The sequence below is a fragment of the Mytilus galloprovincialis genome, chromosome 4 (assembly GCF_965363235.1).
Source record: "Mytilus galloprovincialis chromosome 4, xbMytGall1.hap1.1, whole genome shotgun sequence".
In the NCBI taxonomy this organism is placed as follows: domain Eukaryota; kingdom Metazoa; phylum Mollusca; class Bivalvia; order Mytilida; family Mytilidae; genus Mytilus; species Mytilus galloprovincialis.
In genome coordinates, this window is record NC_134841.1 from 14,346,650 (window position 1) to 14,366,374 (window position 19,725).

Below are 19,725 nucleotides of genomic sequence, written 5' to 3' on the forward strand. Positions count from 1 at the left end.
ATGCTTTTAAAAATGGCTTGCCCTGTCTCTGCTCTGCTCAGAATTACAATTTTTATTGCCGGTATTGGGTAAATTTGAGTATGATATTTAAGATATAAATAAGTAATTCAGGGTTTTAACTAAGAACTGGAAATTTCTGATTGGTGCCAATCAATGCAGAATATTACCACTTATATATATATATATTAAATGAGCATTTACAATATTCTATCAAAATGATTTTCGACAGCAATAATGTAAGATGTAAGGCAAAATAAATTTTATCTGTCTGTAATGGACAATTGTATAAAATGTTAAAATGTCTTTTGTTTTTATTGTACAATGTCTTTTGTTTTTATTGTACAATGTATTTTGTTTCTTTGTATCGTCCACACGTTACTTTACCGAAATTATCTCAGTTTCAAAATGGAACTAATCATGCAGTATCAAGTCGGCCTATATTAGAACTTTATTACAGCCTTATTGCATCTTTTAATGGATATAATGGACATCTAGTAACGTTTGACTATTTTGGAGCAATAATAGTCACAAAAATTGCCTTCGTCTCTTTTATAGTAGTCCCCCATGGGAGTTTTCTCGTACTATTCATGTACATGTTCGGTGTGTAAACAACAAATGTGCAGTTATTTGCGAATTATCTACAGTGAAACTGTGCTTCTTCAAAATAACGTTTAAACCGGAACTATTATACCCCTCTTTTAAACGATTCAAATGTTCTGCAGCTTACTAGTTGTTGTGGCTGTCTATTCCTTATTTTTATGGTGTTTGGCAAAAAAGAGTAACGATAAACGTGAGTTCTGGCAAAAGGAATGAGAAATTGTTCTGTATGTCGTCCTTCTGTTGATGTTACTGGCTGTAAATTTGTGGATGGTATGGTAATCAGTACGTGTAGTAGTCTTTATAGCATAGTGACTTTTAATACATTGAGCTCTCATTTCCTGTTGTGTCTTCAAATTTAGGCTCTGACGCATTGATGTTACTCTGCTAGTTTTATCATCACTAGATCTATGTTAATGATCAGCATTATATGCAGTGCTCACAACATTATATGCAGTGCTCACACCATTATATTAAGTGCTCACAACATTATATTAAGTGCTCACAACATTATATTAAGTGCTCACAACATTATATTAAGTGCTCACAACATTATATTAAGTGCTCACAACATTATATTAAGTGCTCACAACATTATACGTTTTTGTTGATGAAGGTGATGATCGGTGGTGGTGATGATGATGTTAACAATTAAAGTCATGTTATCATTAAGGCAGTATACAATATTTAAAACTATTTGAAATAAGTAAGGAAAAGATGAAACTAAGAGGTGAATGAATGAACTAGTTCTGTTCGTCGTAAGAAATGCAAATGGCAAAATGTAAGTTAAATAATAAAAAGTTTATTTAATGAAATATCGAAGGAAAATTTGTATGATATATTCCTCGAGTTCATTTCCGCTACTGAAGAACTTTAACAAGGTGCCACTTTATAGTCCGTACTCAGTTTTCAAAAGTTTAATTACCTTTTAAATAAAATAGTCAGCTTTCTATAACACCAAAGTGTCATGTTACACTAGTTTATATATGTCATGATAGAGTCATTTTTGGCACCGATTTTCAGAATTTGGCATTTTTACATGAATAAGTATTTAACAGATATGGAAAATGCAGTTTAACACATTTCATTGTAGGTGTTTAACATAACTTTACATCAATTATTCCAATTTTTTACAAGCTTTTTAGCACGCCAAGTAGTTTGTCTTCTAAATATGATCAGCAGTCATATATAGAGATATAAACTTTCATAAGAAAAATTTACCCTTTCAAGACCCAGTTTAACATTTTCATTTAAAGTTATCTTCTCTTATAAAAACTGAGTTTGTGGGGGTGAATAAAACGTTTACTACGTTTGTTCGTCAGTCTGCACGGTTAATATATATATATATAAAAAAAGTGGTATGCTTGCCAGTGAAACAACTTTCCACAAGAGACAAAATGACACCACAGAAATTAACAACTAAACGACCACAGTACGGCCTTCAACAATGATCAAAGCTCATACCGCATAGTCAGCTATAGAAGGCCCCGAAATGATAAACGTCCGAATTATATTCTTAAACTAGTTATTTTGCACCAAACATCGCTGTGACATGCCTTTTTAAAATATGATTGAAAATAGTAAATGTTTAAGTAAAATTCCATTTGCAATTGCTGACCAACATTAATAAAGAAATAAAAAATGCAATGAACAATTTACTTCTGACAGATATTTGGTGAATCTCTCTGAAATTATACCACAAGTTTCCAAACCACAAAGGGATGGTTATGATTTGCAAGGAGGAGTAGGTGGGGGGGGGGGGGGTGTTATGGCTCAAACCGTTTAGGAATTAGAGGCAAAAAAGAGGGAAAACAAGGGTTACTTGGTTAATGGTCAATTAAGACAATTTGAAACCAGTGTAAGGAAGGTAATCCAAATATATTGAGGTAATCCAGACAGGTTTGATTACCTCCCTTACACTGCTTTAAAATTATGTGTAAAGATTTTTTTCCCATATCAGATTTCAGAAATTAAAAAGAAAAAAGTGGGGGATACATTTTTTCTTTTCTTCTTCGGGTTGGGGTCAGTATGCAACAGCAAAGTGTATTGCACAAAATCAACAAAAAAGGAGGGTATTTATTTTAATTTTTGCAAAAGCAAAAAATTAAATATACAATCAAATTATATAAATATACAGTTATTCTGTGTCAGAAACCTATTATGTGTCAAATATTTAATTACATTCCAAATTCAGACCTGAATCAAGCGTGAATAGTGTGTCCATTGTTGTCCAAACGGTTCAGGGTTGGACCTCTGCGGTCGTATCCAACTGCGTTCGGCGTTGCAATTTATTAAACACTTAAATATATATACATATCAGGGGCGGATCCATCCATTTTGAAAAGGGGGTTCCCAAACCAGAGTAAAAAGGGGGGTTCCAACCCCCGGAACCCCCCCCCCCCCCTCATGTATCCGCCAATGCATATTAAGTTAAGAATATGGTAAAACTGGTCCTCAAAATAGTTTAAAATGCCCTGGTGTGGAATAAATTTGTGGTAAATTGATCATACTTCTTAATTTACTTATTTCAATCATTTTTAATTATTGTACACTGCCTTAATGATAACATGACTTTAATAACTGTTTAAATTTGTTTGCTGGGCATTACCGATTATGGATTCGGTAATTTCCGCTAAAAAAACGAAGTTTACCGAATGATCTCATCATACATCAATCTCATCATACATCAAACATCATCATCACCATCACCGATCATCACCTTCATCAACAAAAAACGTATAAATGTTGTGATCACTTCATATACTGTTGTGACCACTGCATATAATGTTTGGACCACTGCGTATAATGTTGTGAACACTTCATATAATGTTGTGAGCACTTAATATAATGTTGTGAACACTGCATATAATGGTGTGAGCACTGCATATAATGGTGTGAGCACTGCATATAATGCTGATCATTAACATAAGGCAGTCATGGCGTTCCATATTTTATGGCTTCCAATGTGTTTATGTTGTCCTTGGTCATTTAGTATTTTTCTTTTGAAATTTATTTCACCCAATAAAACACAGCTAGTCGTCTACGAAGAGTATAACTTTGATGATAACACATACTCTAGGAGGTTATTTATAAAAATATAAGAAACATCATCGGACATGTACACGCACATGTAATTGTCTAGACTGCACTGCATGGCGAGGTTTCAGAAGAATCACCCTCCACGAGTACGTACGTATCGATGTCTGTCTTCCAGAAAGCTTCTCTTCCTTTTAATGTTGCTCCTCTTATCCGAGCTCTTATCACGACATCATTCTTTAAGTTTGAATTCCATCGCTCCTTAGAACCTGGTTGATACCAAGAATCTATAACTATAAATGGGATAATTTCTGGGCTTTTTATATGCGGTATATGTTTTGCATTGAATATATGTAATTGTTGAAGGCCACACGATGACCTATAGCTGTTACGTGGTCCCTTCTGAAGAGTTGTCTCATTGGCAATCGTACCACACGACACATCATCTTATTTTTATATCATTACCAAACACGAGTTGAATTATAAAATCTGAAACATAAAAAAAATGTTTTTACCGTTTTCTGCGCGTTTCATTTTGTGATTATAGAGTAAGGCACATATGTATATACTTATTTTCAACAATATTTTATGTAGAGATTGAGCTAAACTAGTATCTACTTATCATGTTACCGGTTGACATACCAGTACTCGTTAAAATTGCCAAAGTACGAATTTTAGTTCAAAACTGTTCCATCACACCGTTCAACGACTATTCTAGTAGTCTACACTGTGAAACGGCCACTATTTTTGTTAAGAATTGAGGAATCCTCTTCCGGATTCAGCTAAATCGAGAAAAGCATAGGTTGACTGGAACAAAACACATATGTCATGACAGATGTGTTATGACTGATAGATGTGTAATAACTCATGACACTGTCGACATAGATGTATAACAACTCATTACACTCTTGGCATAGACGTATAATAACTCATTACACTGTCGACATAGATGTGTAACTCATGACACTGTCGACATAGATGTGTAACTCATGACACTGGCGACATACATGTATAATAACTCATGACACTGGCGACATACATGTATATTAACTCATGACACTGTCGAAATAGATGTATAATAACTCATGACACTGTCGACATAGATGTGTAACTCATGAAACTGTCGCCATAGATGTGATATAACTCATGACACTATCGAAATAGATGTGTAATAACTCATGACACTGTCGACATAGTGTGTCTTATAACTCATGATACTGTCGACATAGATGTATAATACCTCATGACATTATCGACATAGATGTGTAATAACTTCTGACACTATCGACATAGATGTGTAATAACTGATGACACTGTCGACATAGATGTGTAATAACTTCTGACACTATCGCCATAGATGTATAATAACTGATGACACTGGCGACATAGACGTATTATAACTCATGACACTGTCGACATAGATGTGTTATTACTCATTTCACTATCGATATAGATGTGTAACTCATGAAACTGTAGTCATAGATGTGATATAACTCATGACACTATCGAAATAGATGTGTAATAACTCATGACACTGTCGCCATAGATGTACATTACCTCATGACACTGTCATCAAAGATGTGTAACAACTTCTGACACTATCGACATAGATGTGTAATAACTCATCACACTGTCGACATAAATGTGTAATAAATCCAGGGGTTTCATTATCTTTCATGTTGACTGGTACTTTCCACGTTTCTAGGTGGTACTTTTCAATTTATTCCATGAATATCTTGTATAAAAATTCCTAAATTTAGGCAGTACTTGTCAATAGCATAGGAGGGTAAAAGTACCGGGTACCGCCTCCTAATAAATGGCCTGTAAATCATTACACTATTGACATAGATGTATAACTCATAGGACTTTGACTGACCTGCATGTTTAACCTCTATGACTTTGGCTGACCTGTTTGAACATCCAAGACTTACTTAAGATGACCTGTTTAACCTTGTGACTTTGGATGATGTGTTAAACCTCACATGATTTTAGCTGTCCTGTTTAATCTCTATGACTTTGGTGGTCATGTTTAACCTCTACGACTTTGGTCGTCCTGTTTAACCTTGTATGACCTGATCAATCTCTATGACTTAGCTGATCTGGATGTTTAGCCTCCAACTCTAGCTGAGCTGCATGTTTAACCTTTATGACTTTGGCTGAACAGCATGTTTAACCTTTAAGACTTTGGCTGAACTGCATGTTTAACCTTTATGACTTTGGCTGAACTGCATGTTTAACCTTTATGACTTTGGCTGAACTGCATGTTTAACCTTAAAGACTTTGGCTGAACTGCATGTTTAACCTTTATGACTTTGGCTGAACTGCATGTTTAACCTTTATGACTTTGGCTGAACTGCATGTTTAACCTTTAAGACTTTGGCTGAACTGCATGTTTAACCTTTATGACTTTGGCTGAATTGCATGTTTAACCTTTATGACTTTGGATGAGCTGGATGTTTAACCTTAATGACTTTGTCTGAACTGCATTTTTAACCTCTATAACTTTGGTTGACCTGCATCTTTAACATAGTTTGGTTGTACAATTTTACATCATGTGATTTTGGCTGTCCTGTTTTATGTCTATGACTTTTGATGTACTGTTTAACATCTCTGAATTTGGCAGATAAATTAACCACTATGACTCTGGCTGACCTGATATATATGACTGAAGATCTCCTTCTTAACCTCGTATGACGTTAGATGACCTGTTTAACCTTGCGTTATTATGACTGTCCTGTGTAATCTTTACGACTTTGGATGTCATGTTTAACCTCTAGGACTTTGGTTTTCCTGTTTTTCCTTGTATGAGTTGGGATGAGTCATGACATTTTAAACTTGTTTGACTTTGGTTGTCCTGTTTAATTTCTATGACTTTGGTTTTATTGTTTAACCTGTATGACTTTGTCTGTCCTGTTTAACCTTGTATGTCTTAAGCTGTCCTGTTTAGATCCTCAAAAATCTTATATATAAGGTCCACATTGATGAATGTTATTAAAAAACATGTACTATGATCATGCGGTGAAATTCAAGTTGTTTATATTGTTACAAAGTTTTTTTTTGGCTACAACTGCAGTGAAGAACGTACAAAAGGGTCCATTGGCTCATAGTGTAAATACTCAAAGCTGGTTATCAGTATTTGCTTACATTCATTGATGTAGAAGCTTGGGTTTATGCAAACATATTTCTATATTAAAGGACATGGTTGTCACAGATCATGCCAAACAATAGCAGTGGCACAAGGAAATCCTTTGTCTCACTGTGGCAGATGCAACAATTTAGAAAGATTCAGAAGAATTAATGAAATGCTTCAGAAAAATAATAAAAGATATATTTACTAATATCTACCGAAGACATTTTGGACAAGAAACTGAATATCTATGTGCTTTTGTATTTATCACTGGAAAAGGATTGCAAAATAACGATTAAAAAAGGCCTAATTAATGAAATGACTGAAATTATTTAAAAAAAAAAAACAACATGCCCGATCTTTAATTCTGTTATTGACCTCCGACTTGGTCATTGCAAATTTTGCTATTTCTGAAACCATGTTGAGCACCAAATAAATAAACTTTGTACATGTAAGATTATGTAATTAGCTAAACTCAAGTTTCTCTAATTATTTTGTTATTTCTTGACTGTTATTTTTATTTACAGAAAGCAGTTGTCATGTTCTTATACCACTTTTGGATGTGCAATGAAAGTAATCATTAAGGATTCATAAATCTATTTTTATTTCAAAGAGATGCTTCAATCACTAACTGGTACTTTTCCATACATATTTACGTAACACAAGTCTTCATTCACACTTCCATATAAAGATTCTTCAATATTGATACTTGTTTGATAACAAAATGAAAATAATATCCTCTTTTTCAAATTATAAAGTACTAAAACTCTTCTTTTAAAAAAAAGTTATGATATTTTTTTTATGAAATAATTGTTTTCTAGAAATAAATTATAAAGTATCATTTTGAATCTTTTTTGTCATCCTTGTCCTTCTTGGACCCATCTTTGACCGAACTTATAGCGTTTTGTATAGCTTCACTTTGTGGATCAACACCAGGTAATCCTTCAAGAACACTTTGTAAAAATGTCGGATCGTTTATCACTTCAGAATAATCCTCATCCTGGAAATAAAATACATATTGTTGTTGATTTGAACAATTATATATATATCTAATTCTATTTATTTGTTTGTTTGGTATTAATTTGAACAATAGTCTGTTTTATTGGTGAAGATAACCTGAGTTGTACTATCGGCAGATAACTGAAAAGCTCTTTCACATTTTATAAAGTAGACCTTACTATGCAATTTTTGATAATAAAAGGCTGTCCCTTGCCAAAGATCTAAATGGAAATGTTCTTGTCACTTTGAAGAAGCTTAGTCTTTATTTTTCTATGTTGCATTTTGAGTACTATATTTTTTCTGTTTGTCTTTTTTATCCATGGCGTTGTCAGATTATTTTCGATTTATGAGTTTGAATGTCCCTCTGGGATCTTTAGTCCCTCTTTTATAGACAAAGCACTACTAGTATCTTAATTTTGCCAATTTAACGGTTCTGTAGATTCAATATTTGTGAAAAAAACAATTGTCATGGGTTTAGGTAAACAACAAATTAAAATGTTCAACAAAGTATAAATTTACTATGCAGAGTTATGTAAAACCTTGAAATAAAATATCAAGAAAACTACAATATTTCCTCTAGCATGACCATTGTTATTGATGACAATAAAAGAATCAACATATGATTATATTGATTAGTATCACAATCTATTGTTTGATGATTCCTCTGTCATTTTACTACAGAATTACTTACAGCTCCCTCTGCTTTCTGGACAGGTGTTTTACCATCTTCATCCACATCCATAGGAGCTGGAGTGTTTTCTGTTGTATTATCAGCTAAAATATAAACAATCAGTCAAGATGTGTGATTCTTACAATTAGTTTTATTTGCATCAGAATCCTTGCATTGTTTGAATTGTGACACAAGAGTTCTGTTTTACTTCTATTGTTCTTTTCCGAAGTTGGTATAGCAGATTAAAAAGCCAGAATTCTATCAAACCAAATTTCATTATGATAGAAACATTATTGTACAGACTACAGTGTGCATACTAATGGATTGTTCTCATTAAGGTGTTCTTCGTTATAAGGGTAAATGGTTAAAGGGGTTCACAAACGGGACCTAGGATTTCGAAAACACAATGTAAATCTCCTACTTCACGATTTGAAAGAATTATCCAAGTAACGATGAAAGTTCTATCAGAGATATATTCAGTGTCTCATTTAGTTTATTACTTTTATAGTGTTTCAATAATACAGTCCAATACTCTACCATGTGTAAGTTTACAGTTATCCTGCAAAGTAGGTTGAAAGCTCTTTTGTAACTCACAGCTATATGACAGTGATAAATATTATATAACAATATCTTGCTGACCTGAATTTTGTAGAGATAACTGCATGGCGTATGCAATTTGTTCCTCTTCTGATAAAGAACTAAAATTCTGTCCACTAGGTGTTGGTGCTGGTTCTTCTTCCTGTCCTAGTGACATTGTCAAAGCTTGTCGTAACATGGCTTCATCATTGGTTCCTACAAAACAGATGATAAATTAAGTTAATGAATATGGCAAATATCAACTTTAATCAACACAATGATAACGAACTTAGGACACAAGCAAGCATACAACAACCCCCAACTTTCTAGAAAGCATTTGCACAGAGAAGCCTTTTAGAAATTTACAAAATATATTCTTTTGAATCAACACATTTCATATTAAGATTTAAATAGTGATCAATATCTTATAAAGTTATCCCTTTCAATCAGAAATGTTTGCTTTATAACAGAAATAGCTTCTAGTGTGGTTTGAATAAACAAATAATTGTATCTGGAATAAATAATAAAACTGTGGTCTAATAGAAGGTCCAGTCCATCTCAGGACTTTAGGAAAACTATGTCTTCTGAATGATAAAAATATAGTTACCAGTTTCCTGTACTGGTGCTGTCTCTTCAGCTGTTGAATCTATAGCTTTTTTAGCTTCATCTTCCTGTCTGGCTCTCTGTTCCTCCATAGATACTCTCAAGGCCTATAAATCAAACAAATGGTACTTTGAACAAGCTCACAAATAAGGAGCCCCCCTAAAGTAATGTTTAATGATCTTTCCCTCGAGGTTGTTTGAGTAGAATTAATTTTCCTTTTAGAAAAAACACTTCATAAGATGGCGCATCTGAAGCTCTTTTCTAAATTTATCTTCACCAGGAATGATTAAGCCCAAAAATTTTGATAATCTAAAGAACGTGTAATCTTTAAATGATGTTCTACCCTTGCATAAGTTCCCTATAGTTCATTTGTAGTTTAAACAGTAATCATGACAGATAAACAGGCTGATATACATTATATAGATAGCAATAAGGATGACAGATACTATTTAATATCAAAATTACATTCTTCCTTTAGTTATTTAAATTTTAGGAAATACATACCAGGGCTAACTCGGGATCTTCATTAGGATCAACCCCAAATTCAAATCCTGTGGCTTGAAGACCAGCACCAGATCCATCCTCTCCGACTATGATAGGTGAATTAATCAAGGCTTCAGATAGTAAAGGTCCTGGTGGTACTGTTACTAAATGGGATCTGAAATGAATAAGGATGAATCTTATTTCAGTAAAAGTTAAAACTTCCCAAGAAAAACAGGATACGCTGGAAAGGAACAGAAACTTGGACTTGTAAGTAATCAAATAAGAATAGAGAAAAATGTATGACAACTGTTTCACAGTAAAACTTTAAATCACCCTTTATGTATGAAATAAAACACAAAATTCAGTCCCATGTTTTCTCTGATAGCAAGTCCAATTGACATGATTGACAATGTATGAACTGAGTCCTTACAAAGAAAAACAGCAGTTTTATATAAAACTTTACATTAGGAATTTGATCATTACCCAGTTCCATCTTTTCCATTGATTGTGTTAACTAATGCTGTCAATTTGTCTGTGTTGACTGCCTGTAAAATATAAACCAAAAATATTCACCATATATACTTTTTATACTTGTATGGCAATACAGATTTTTTAATTAAGTGTGCAGGTAAGAGAAGGAATACATTTACTTATTCACAAGGAAATAAATTTGAGAGTTTAATTACCTATCTATACTAAAAAAAATCAATAGGTGCCATTTCCTTGGATAAATGTTTTAATAATTGCTTCCTCATGCAATATTTAAAACATGTGTTGATTGTGATTACCTTCATTTTATATTTATGTTCATTTTAAATTAACTTTGCAGTTTTGTTCCACTGACTTTTAAATTACTTTTATGCATTATATCTTTATAATCACAAGGTTAAATGAAACTGTTTCCTGTTTGTTTCAATAATGTTTGTATTGTTGTTCTTCATTTTCCACCAGCAAGAAGTTCAGGTATAATTATCAATCAAAGAGCTGAAGAGCTCTGAGGGAAAAGACGGCCATTGTTTCAATTTTTAGGGGATATCTTTTGATAGTCTACATACAAAGAATGAGCAAAAGAACAGCTAGAACATATAGAAAGGCTGACAATAATGAAACTAATTGTTGTTTATTGTTATTTCATTTCCTTAGTCAAGAATTCATCATAGAGACAATTTGGACCAATGAGATCTGCACCTTCTAAATCAAAACATTTGATTTAAGTTGGGAGTTAATTATCTAAAATTCAATTGAATTTAACAACTACTACATTATATTTTAAAATTTTAATTATGTACAACTGAACGGCAGGCTAAGACTATTCTCAATTTTTTGTGACAATATTCTCAAGAAAGTGAGGACTGAAAAATCTATTCAGTTTTAATTTTCCATTGATAAAGTTCCCAGTTACAACTCTCATCACAGGGATACATGTACTTATAAAATCAAATATGATTGAAATAAAAACTGTGTGAAGTTTGTTTCCAGATCCCACATTTTGATATATCTGTAAAATTCATGAATAAATAGCTTTAAACTACAAAAAGCAATATTTAAAAAAAAAATGAGAAAAAAAAATGACCACTACAATAATTATGTTGGTACGCAAAATTATTTTTTAATTGATGACTACTTATCATATATATACTTAATGTGACATTTTAAGTGTTCATATACATTAACTTTCATTTTAGTTGGTAATTACTCATCAATTGAGGTGCTCCTTAATTGGAGAAAGATTCTAAAAACATAAATTTACAGAAAGAATGAAAACTGCAGTTGCTCTCCCCAATCTCAATAGGTATAAACTACAAAAAGCAACATTTTTTTTTTTTTTTTTTTTTTTTTTTAACCATTTCAATAATTATGTTGGTACACATTTTTTTTTTATATAGAAGACTACTTATAATATACTAAATGTCACATTTTAAATGTTCAGAAACATTTACTTTGATTTTAGTGTAAAATTACTCATCAATTGAGGTGCTCCTGAATTGGAGGAAGATTCTAAAAAAAGAACTTTACAGAAACAATGAAAACTGCCGTTTCTCTCCCCAATCTCATGTATCCCCATTGACATTGTTTACCGCGAAAGTTGACCTACATATTATCTGATTATAGCCTCAGATTCAAGCATTTCATGTTGGTGTGTGAATCATCTACACTACAGCAAACATCATTAGGTTTATATTTAACAAATACGGATTTTAAATTAGTATACAACTACTGTGAATGATTTTTATAATGAATAAAGGATATCCCTGTGTAGTGTGGCATTCCAACAATGACGTCACTAGGTTAGATATATTTAGAATATTTCGTAATACTGATTTTTCCGTACTGTAAAAGAAACGTATATAGTGTAAGGGAAAGCTCAATATACGATAATTTCATGAGAAACAGAAGGGAAATGTGTAAAAAATGTATTTAAAGTCAATCTGTTCTCCTTGTCATCAATTTCAGTATGACATTTTGAGGGGGTTTCCAAACTATCAAAACAAAATGATTGACGTGAGGGAATGATACTCTGGCCAACCCCATTAGGGAATTGACGGCTTGAAGCCGTCTTTCCCCAAAAACACTATCTTACTCATACAACATTTCAAAATGAATTATCCCAACAATCTACCATACAGACCTCTTCTCCAAAATTGACTATATCTATCTGGACTTTTTCTTTCTTCAGTTTCTTTGCAAGTTTTACCAACTATAATAAACAAGACAATATAATTACATAGCACTACAGAAACATAAGTCAAATTTGCCTTGTAAAACTTAAGTTTCAGTTGATCTGTTTAATCATTTTCTTTTAGTATTTTATCATTTATTTTTTCAGCTCTAATAGATGTCATCAACCAAAACTGTGAGAAACATCAAATAGATATGTTTTGCCTCATTCTAGGAGCCAATGGAAACAACCACTTACACAATTCAAAGTTAAAAATACCTGCAAACCACTTCTTTCTGGCCATTTTTTTAATTTCCAGAAAGCACTTACTAGGCTAAGTAGATTTAATCAGATAAATTGGTAGCAATAATAAGAATCAATGCATAAATCAGTAAATGTAACATTTTACAATTTAACAAAAGATTTGTAATCTTATTTTTGATATTCCATTATAGAAAACCTGTCATGCCAAGCCTATAAAGGCCAAATTAGGCAACATTTCAAATCATTGACAAGAAATAAACTAACCTCTTTTTCTTCATCTTCAACAGGACTTCCAACAAAGAATACAATTCTCATTTTATGATTTCTTCCTTGTCTGTGCTTGAGTGCAAGCTATAAATAAATTACATAAGCTATGATTTTCTTCTATTCTTGAAACACCAGCATGACCGGTAAATTCTAATCGGACATACATGTAGGTCTTTCGGAAATGGTTTATATTTTGTTTGATCAACAACAGCCTAAAATAACATACTACATTGTACATGTTACATGATGTATGATCAACAAAAGCCTAAAATAACATACTACATTGTACATGTACAGTAACAATGATGTAAATACGCACTGATCAAGAACAGCCTAAAATAACATACTACATTGTACATGTAACATGATGTAAATACACACTTCCCTTCTCATGTTTACAATATAATTAAATGAGAATCTTAAAGATTTAATACATTTTCAGAGTTATTGCATAATGTGATGAACTCTACCAAGGGTTCGGAAACGGTCATATATGCCAGTCTTGACCTAAACTGAAAGTATTTTGTCCTAAAAGAGTAATTGGGATTTAGGACTAATTTTATTTTTTTACAGAAATAATTTCGGTCATTCAATGTCATTTCGTTGAGATCGAGTTTCTAACAGTGTCTAAATCGCCATTTTGAACTTGTTTTTTGCTTGTTATCATATTCCTGTAATAATACTGCCACTCCAGTAAAGTGTTATAATCCTGAGGGCCCTCCTAATAACTATAGTAATGCCTCTGGGAAATATTGGCTAATGATCCCTTATCTCTTTACCTGTGTTTTTAATTAAATTTTTTATTGATCACGAGCTCAGAACTAATATTTTAAAGAAATTTAAAGTTCATAACAACTGTCTGCATTATTTAATTACTTTTCTCAGCTTAGACAATTGTCAATTCTGATTTAAAATTAAATTAAAATTAAATTAATTTACGTAGAACAAAATATTGTTTCACTACAAACACATGTGCTTTGTTTACTAATACGCATGCTTGAAATTCTCTTCCGCAAATAGACACTAAATCGTAAATTCAAAATGATTTCATGCTAAATAAAACAAGTCCAACTATTATAATTAATATTCAAACACTATTAAAGGTAAAACAGTTAAAAAGCCGACGATTTCCTGTGAATTTGATAAACAAAACTAATCCCGGAAATGAGTCTGAATTTGGTCGTTTTACTATTGTCGTAAAACATCCGGTGATAATTTTTTCTTCAAAATCGAAAGAAACGTAAGCGAAGTTTGAGAAATTTATCGTTTTGAGTCATTAAAATCATTTCATTTTTAAACTGTTGCCTTCCTTTTATTGCTCAAGATCGATTTTAAGGAAAATGGTAGGGAAATTTCTGAAGTAAATGCAATGCAACAGTTAAACAAGTTCGTTGATGCTACGAGTATGACTGTATGAGCATACACACAATCTTTGTTTGAAAAAGGGCACCAACTTTTAAGTTATCCCAAAATGACCGAAATTAGGTGAAAAAATTTCCGGATCCTTGAACTCTACTTATTCTATTCCGGATTCATCATTTCTTCTTAAAGACTTACATGTGCAACTTTCAGTGCTGTTCCAAATTTGATTTCTCCCATTGGTTGAACTTGATGAAGCTTACTTAAAACCCTTCCAGCATCTGTGGTCAAGGTGACTAACACTTCAACACTGAAAAGAAGAGAAACTCAATTATTAATTTGATTTTTAAACTATAAATTGACATGTCACCTTCTGTTTCATATAAGAAAATGACATTAGTTTTTATTAGCTTTGATCTAGCTGTCAGTAACTGTGAATCCTCTCAGATTGGTACTTAGTGTCTTTTAGTTGTGATGTATAATACTAGTCATGCTAGTCCATAATCCACGGATTGATTGTTTAGTCTTAGATGCATGATTTTTTTATTAGTTGTTAGTGGCTTTGAACTAGCTGTCAGATAACTGCGAGTACTCTCAGATCTGTTCATTACGTCTTTTTGTGTCGGGATGTATAAGTACCCGGCCACGTCTACTTGTATTTTTGTCCATCTGATGAGTTAAGCCTTTTTCAACTGATTTTTATAGTTCGTTCTTATGTTGTACTGTTATACCACTGTCCCAGGTTAGGGGGAGGGTTGGGATCCCGCTAACATGTTTAACCCCGCCACATTATTTATGTACAAAAAATGTATGTGCCTGTCCCAAGTCAGGAGCCTGTAATTCAGTGGTTGTCGTTTGTTTATGTGTTACATATTTGTTTTTCGTTCATTTTTTTACATAAATAAGGCCGTTAGTTTTCTCGTTTGAATTGTTTTACATTGTCTTATCGGGGGCTATTACATTGTATAGCTGACTATGCAGTATGGGCTTTGGTCATTGTTGAAGGCCATACGGTGACCTATAGTTGTTAATGTCTGTGTCATTTTGGTCTTTTGTGGATAGTTGTCTCATTGGCAATCATACCACATCTTTTTTATATTAACCCCATCAGGCATCACATTCTGTATGTGCCTGTACCAAGTCAGGATCCTGTTATTCTGACAGTGGTTATAATTTGTTGCTGTGTTACATATTTAATTGTTTTTCCTTCATTATTTAGTACACCAATTACATGTAGGCTGTTAGTTTTCTAGTTTGACTTGTTTTACATTTGTCATTTAGGGACCTTTTATAGCTGACTTTGCCATATGGATTTTTCTCATTGTTGAAGTTAGTACAGGACCTATAGTTGTACATGTTAATTTCTGTGTCACTTGGTCTCTTATGAAGACTTATCTCATTCATGTCATTGGCAATCATACAACATCATTTTAGCAAGAAGTGCTTTTGTGCTTGATATGCATTCTGATAGTCACTTACTTTCATTCTATAAACATGATAATCTAAAAAAACAAAAACAACATTAATTTCTAAAGTATTTGAATTTGCATATACTATGTATACATGTATTTTACGTTCATACTTCTACTTTTCAACATTATTTCCCTTCAACTTACTGAGACATAACTAATAGTCCAACATTGTTTTCTGGATTAGATCTAGTTTTGGAGTGACAAACAAGATTGACAGCATCTTGTTGGGCTTGCAGTCTAGTAGGAACAAAGTCACCATTTCTCATATAATCACTGTTGTCAACACTGAAACACATATAAAAGTAAATAAATTGCAAGTGTATCAAAAACACTAGTCACTACTGTCACTAGGTTAGGACTAGTCCAAATAATTATGACGTCTGGCAAGGCTATTTCATTTTTTTTCTGGGACGCCTTCCTACAACGTCATAACGCTGAAGCCATTTTTTACATCTGGAGTTTGAGAGCAGATTTTGGTGGGAACTTTGACACCTAGTTTTGACATGAAATTTTTATTGCCGGTTAGAAATTTTTACATAGTTACAAAGTCCTACCTTTTTTGTGCTTATTGATGTAAAATATTTCTTGAAATATCCAAAAGAAAAGATAAAATAAGGTACGATTCCATTTGAGGTGGGCAAATATTTATTATGTCTCAAAATGTTTTCCCACAATTACCACAGAAACATCAATTCCGATGGATATAAAATTTTAAATCTGTAAAATTTGACAGACCAGAATTTCCAGATAATGTAAATTTGGAACGTTCCAAAAAATTCAGGTCCATTAAATTTTACCGTTTTTAATATTTTAACATGACGTCCTTCAAACGTTTTGAGTACACACCCGTGGTAAAATCTGAATATATTGCCAGGGCTGTTCCGATCGTACTCCGTCATATACTTTTTTATGCATGAGGTGCCTGACGTCATAGAACGATGACGTAAGAATATAAGCATTTTACGGGATGACACGCTTGTGAAACTGAAAATTATCACAACAAGGAAACGTAAACAAACGATACTAAAATCTGGTATAAACCATTTTTTTAAAACATATTAGACATATATAAGTAAACTATCGTTTAAATTCCTTCAAAACGATATAAATACGTTATTGTAATTAGCTTAAGCATGTCAATAATTCAGTTAGCTCCGTTCTTTTACGCCAATTGAATAGTGCATTTATTTATGGGAACAGCAAATATTTGCCTCCACCTAGAGCGCTTCGATCCAAAAGAATAAACGTATATACCCTTTTGGTATTTAGCTGTATTTTGCCTCCGAATGACCTTTCATCACCTCGGAATAACATTTTGACGTCAGGCAACAATCACTTTTTAGTTGTGACCTCAAAGTTTACAGGAACCTGTGTGATTTTATGTAATGGCGGACAAATTTGCATACAAGTGTAAATATGTCTATTGCCGTATTTGTCCTATTAGAATCGAAATAATTCATGGGGGTTTGAATATATCTAGATTTTACCACGGGTTGTCCCTTTCAGGGCTTCCAAATTTTTTTTGAGCCAGCCGGACATTTTATATCTGATCCCGATTTTAATCTCTAAGACTAAGTCACAAAAGGCAATTATGGTAATCAGATGGCCATCCCAAATTATGATTGACATTAGATTAAAAAAAACCGATATTAAAATTTACTTTGATATGAATTTGATGTTCTGAAGTACTGTTAAAATTGGCAGTGCATCATTCAAAGTGTGCACATCAGCATGCTCATATCTGCCTTAGGCTCTTTATTTGTGCAAAATGACATTGTCAAAAAATTTACTTTAAAGTCACATTTTCCCAAACCGGATGTTGACTTGACAATGGTAAAACATGGACCATAAACGGATGCGTAAAATCAGTGAACGTTTACAAAGCACGACTGAGTGAAGAAGCTCTTTCCACGTTATTTCTTCAACAAAATACTTGAAATGAACGTTAGATACAGGTATCAATGATAATTTTAGCATTTTTGAAGAAACGTAGGATGCATAATTAAATTTCCCACCTGTGCACATGCGCACACGTTCTTATTCATGCAACGAAGTTCTGACGATTTTTCATTTAAAACCTTTTTAAATGTTTCATCGAATCATGTTTATAAATGTATTTATTATAATTTATTCTTTTGGACTAAATCAATTAGATACAAACCGCTGAAATGTACAAAAATAATTGTGAATAGACCGATTAATTTATACGATGTCCGGTACTGAAAATTATAATTTACCTGTCATCTGAACAGGTAGTTTTCAGCTGTCCAGCAACTTATTAGCCTGGATTAAAATTAGAAAGTATTGAAGTAAGGGTTGTCTTTTTTATAATTGTTCATGAACATTAACAATGTGTAAACTGTTGATATTTATAGCCTTTTTCTTCTTCGCTGTGAATACCACTGTCACTCTAATATAGTTATAATCAATTTAACTATTGTCAGTTTATTGTTTTAATTTTGTATGCCATAACCATTTAATGTAAATGTGTTTGTGCGAATAAAATATTGTCTATTGTCTATTTGATAGTAATTAATCATCATGTCACTTTTATGGTCGGAAATGTGGGGCTGTTAAAGGCATAAATTTGGGTCATTATACAAATGACCAGAATATTTGACCGTTTTGGAAGCCTTGGTCCCTTTATGTCCCTTTATGCCGATATTTTACCCCTTGCTATTGCTCAGGGTAAAATATTTGTCATAAAGGGCCAACTTGTGGTAAAATCACGATATAGTCAAGCCCCCATTAGTTATTTCTTAAATAACGTCATAAGGAAAATCCCTAACAACAGAACCAAAATCGGAAATGTTACAGTATTTCCGTTTCTTTTTTAACAGATTTGAAGTTTCAAAAAAAATCGTACAGACTTCGTCCCCTTTCACAGGTATTAATGCCTGCCTCATAATTTACATTAGCTGTGAAAACGTAGCTCTATTGTCCTTTTTTTTTTTTTTTTTGCCATAGGTCCGCAAATATCAAAAATCATCGAAAGGACCTAAAGAGCTACGTTTTCGCAGCTAAATTTAATTTGACATAATTTGTGGCATTTTTGCACTTGGTCTTCGAATATTTCCCTTGAACAGTAAAATTCCATTATAGCATTATATTACAAACAGGGTTAAACAAAACCGATTTCTTTATAATTTTACGTGAAATGATCATTGTCACATTGATATGACCGAGTCCAACCGGTGATGTGGATTTCCAAAATCGCTAAATCATCGTCGTTATAACGAATAAATAATTTTCACACATTAAATACCCTAAATCGGGAATAGTGAATATGAGACAATAAGCAAGTTTACATTAGGCCTCTATCGAAATATGTATCTTTTCAATTAAGCTTGAGTGTGAGGGAAACAAATATGATTTAAAGTTTTTTTACCAGACAATTGTACTTTCGAGAACCATTTTGGAAATGAATTATATGAAGCGTTATGATTGGTTGAAATTATTTTCCGTCTTAATGACCGGATGATAGACATTCAACAGCACAGCACAACGACGTAAAGAAAAATATTGCTGTGCTTGATTTTTAAAGATTGAAAATTGATTTAAAATTTGTCATTGATAATCTTTCACAAAGAGCAATATTTAAAAACAATTAAAT

General features: G+C 32.6%; 1 protein-coding gene across 1 annotated transcript; it reads right to left on the reverse strand.

Annotated features, from left to right (window-relative positions):
- Positions 1-7,340: 7,340 nt before the first annotated feature.
- On the reverse strand, positions 7,341-19,606 carry LOC143071418 (26S proteasome non-ATPase regulatory subunit 4-like). Its single transcript, XM_076245686.1, has 11 exons — positions 19,501-19,606; positions 16,257-16,397; positions 14,839-14,950; positions 13,279-13,365; positions 12,721-12,789; positions 10,575-10,636; positions 10,113-10,266; positions 9,613-9,715; positions 9,069-9,221; positions 8,451-8,533; positions 7,341-7,760 (listed from the first exon to the last, which is right to left on the reverse strand). Exons 1-11 carry the CDS (start codon positions 19,524-19,526, stop codon positions 7,599-7,601), a joined length of 1,152 nt encoding a protein of 383 aa, XP_076101801.1. The 5' UTR covers positions 19,527-19,606; the 3' UTR covers positions 7,341-7,598.
- Positions 19,607-19,725: the final 119 nt, after the last annotated feature.

What these genes read in the sequence shown, in the direction of transcription:
- LOC143071418 (XM_076245686.1), bottom strand. Translation starts at nt 19,526, where the DNA reads ATGGTTCTCGAAAGTACAATTGTCTG. An exon ending in CAGCACTGAAAGTTGCACAT is followed by an intron (nt 13,366 to 14,838) that starts GTAAGTCTTTAA and finishes ATTTATTTATAG; the next exon opens with CTTGCACTCAAGCACAGACA. An exon ending in AAGATCCCGAGTTAGCCCTG is followed by an intron (nt 9,716 to 10,112) that starts GTATGTATTTCC and finishes TTTGATTTATAG; the next exon opens with GCCTTGAGAGTATCTATGGA.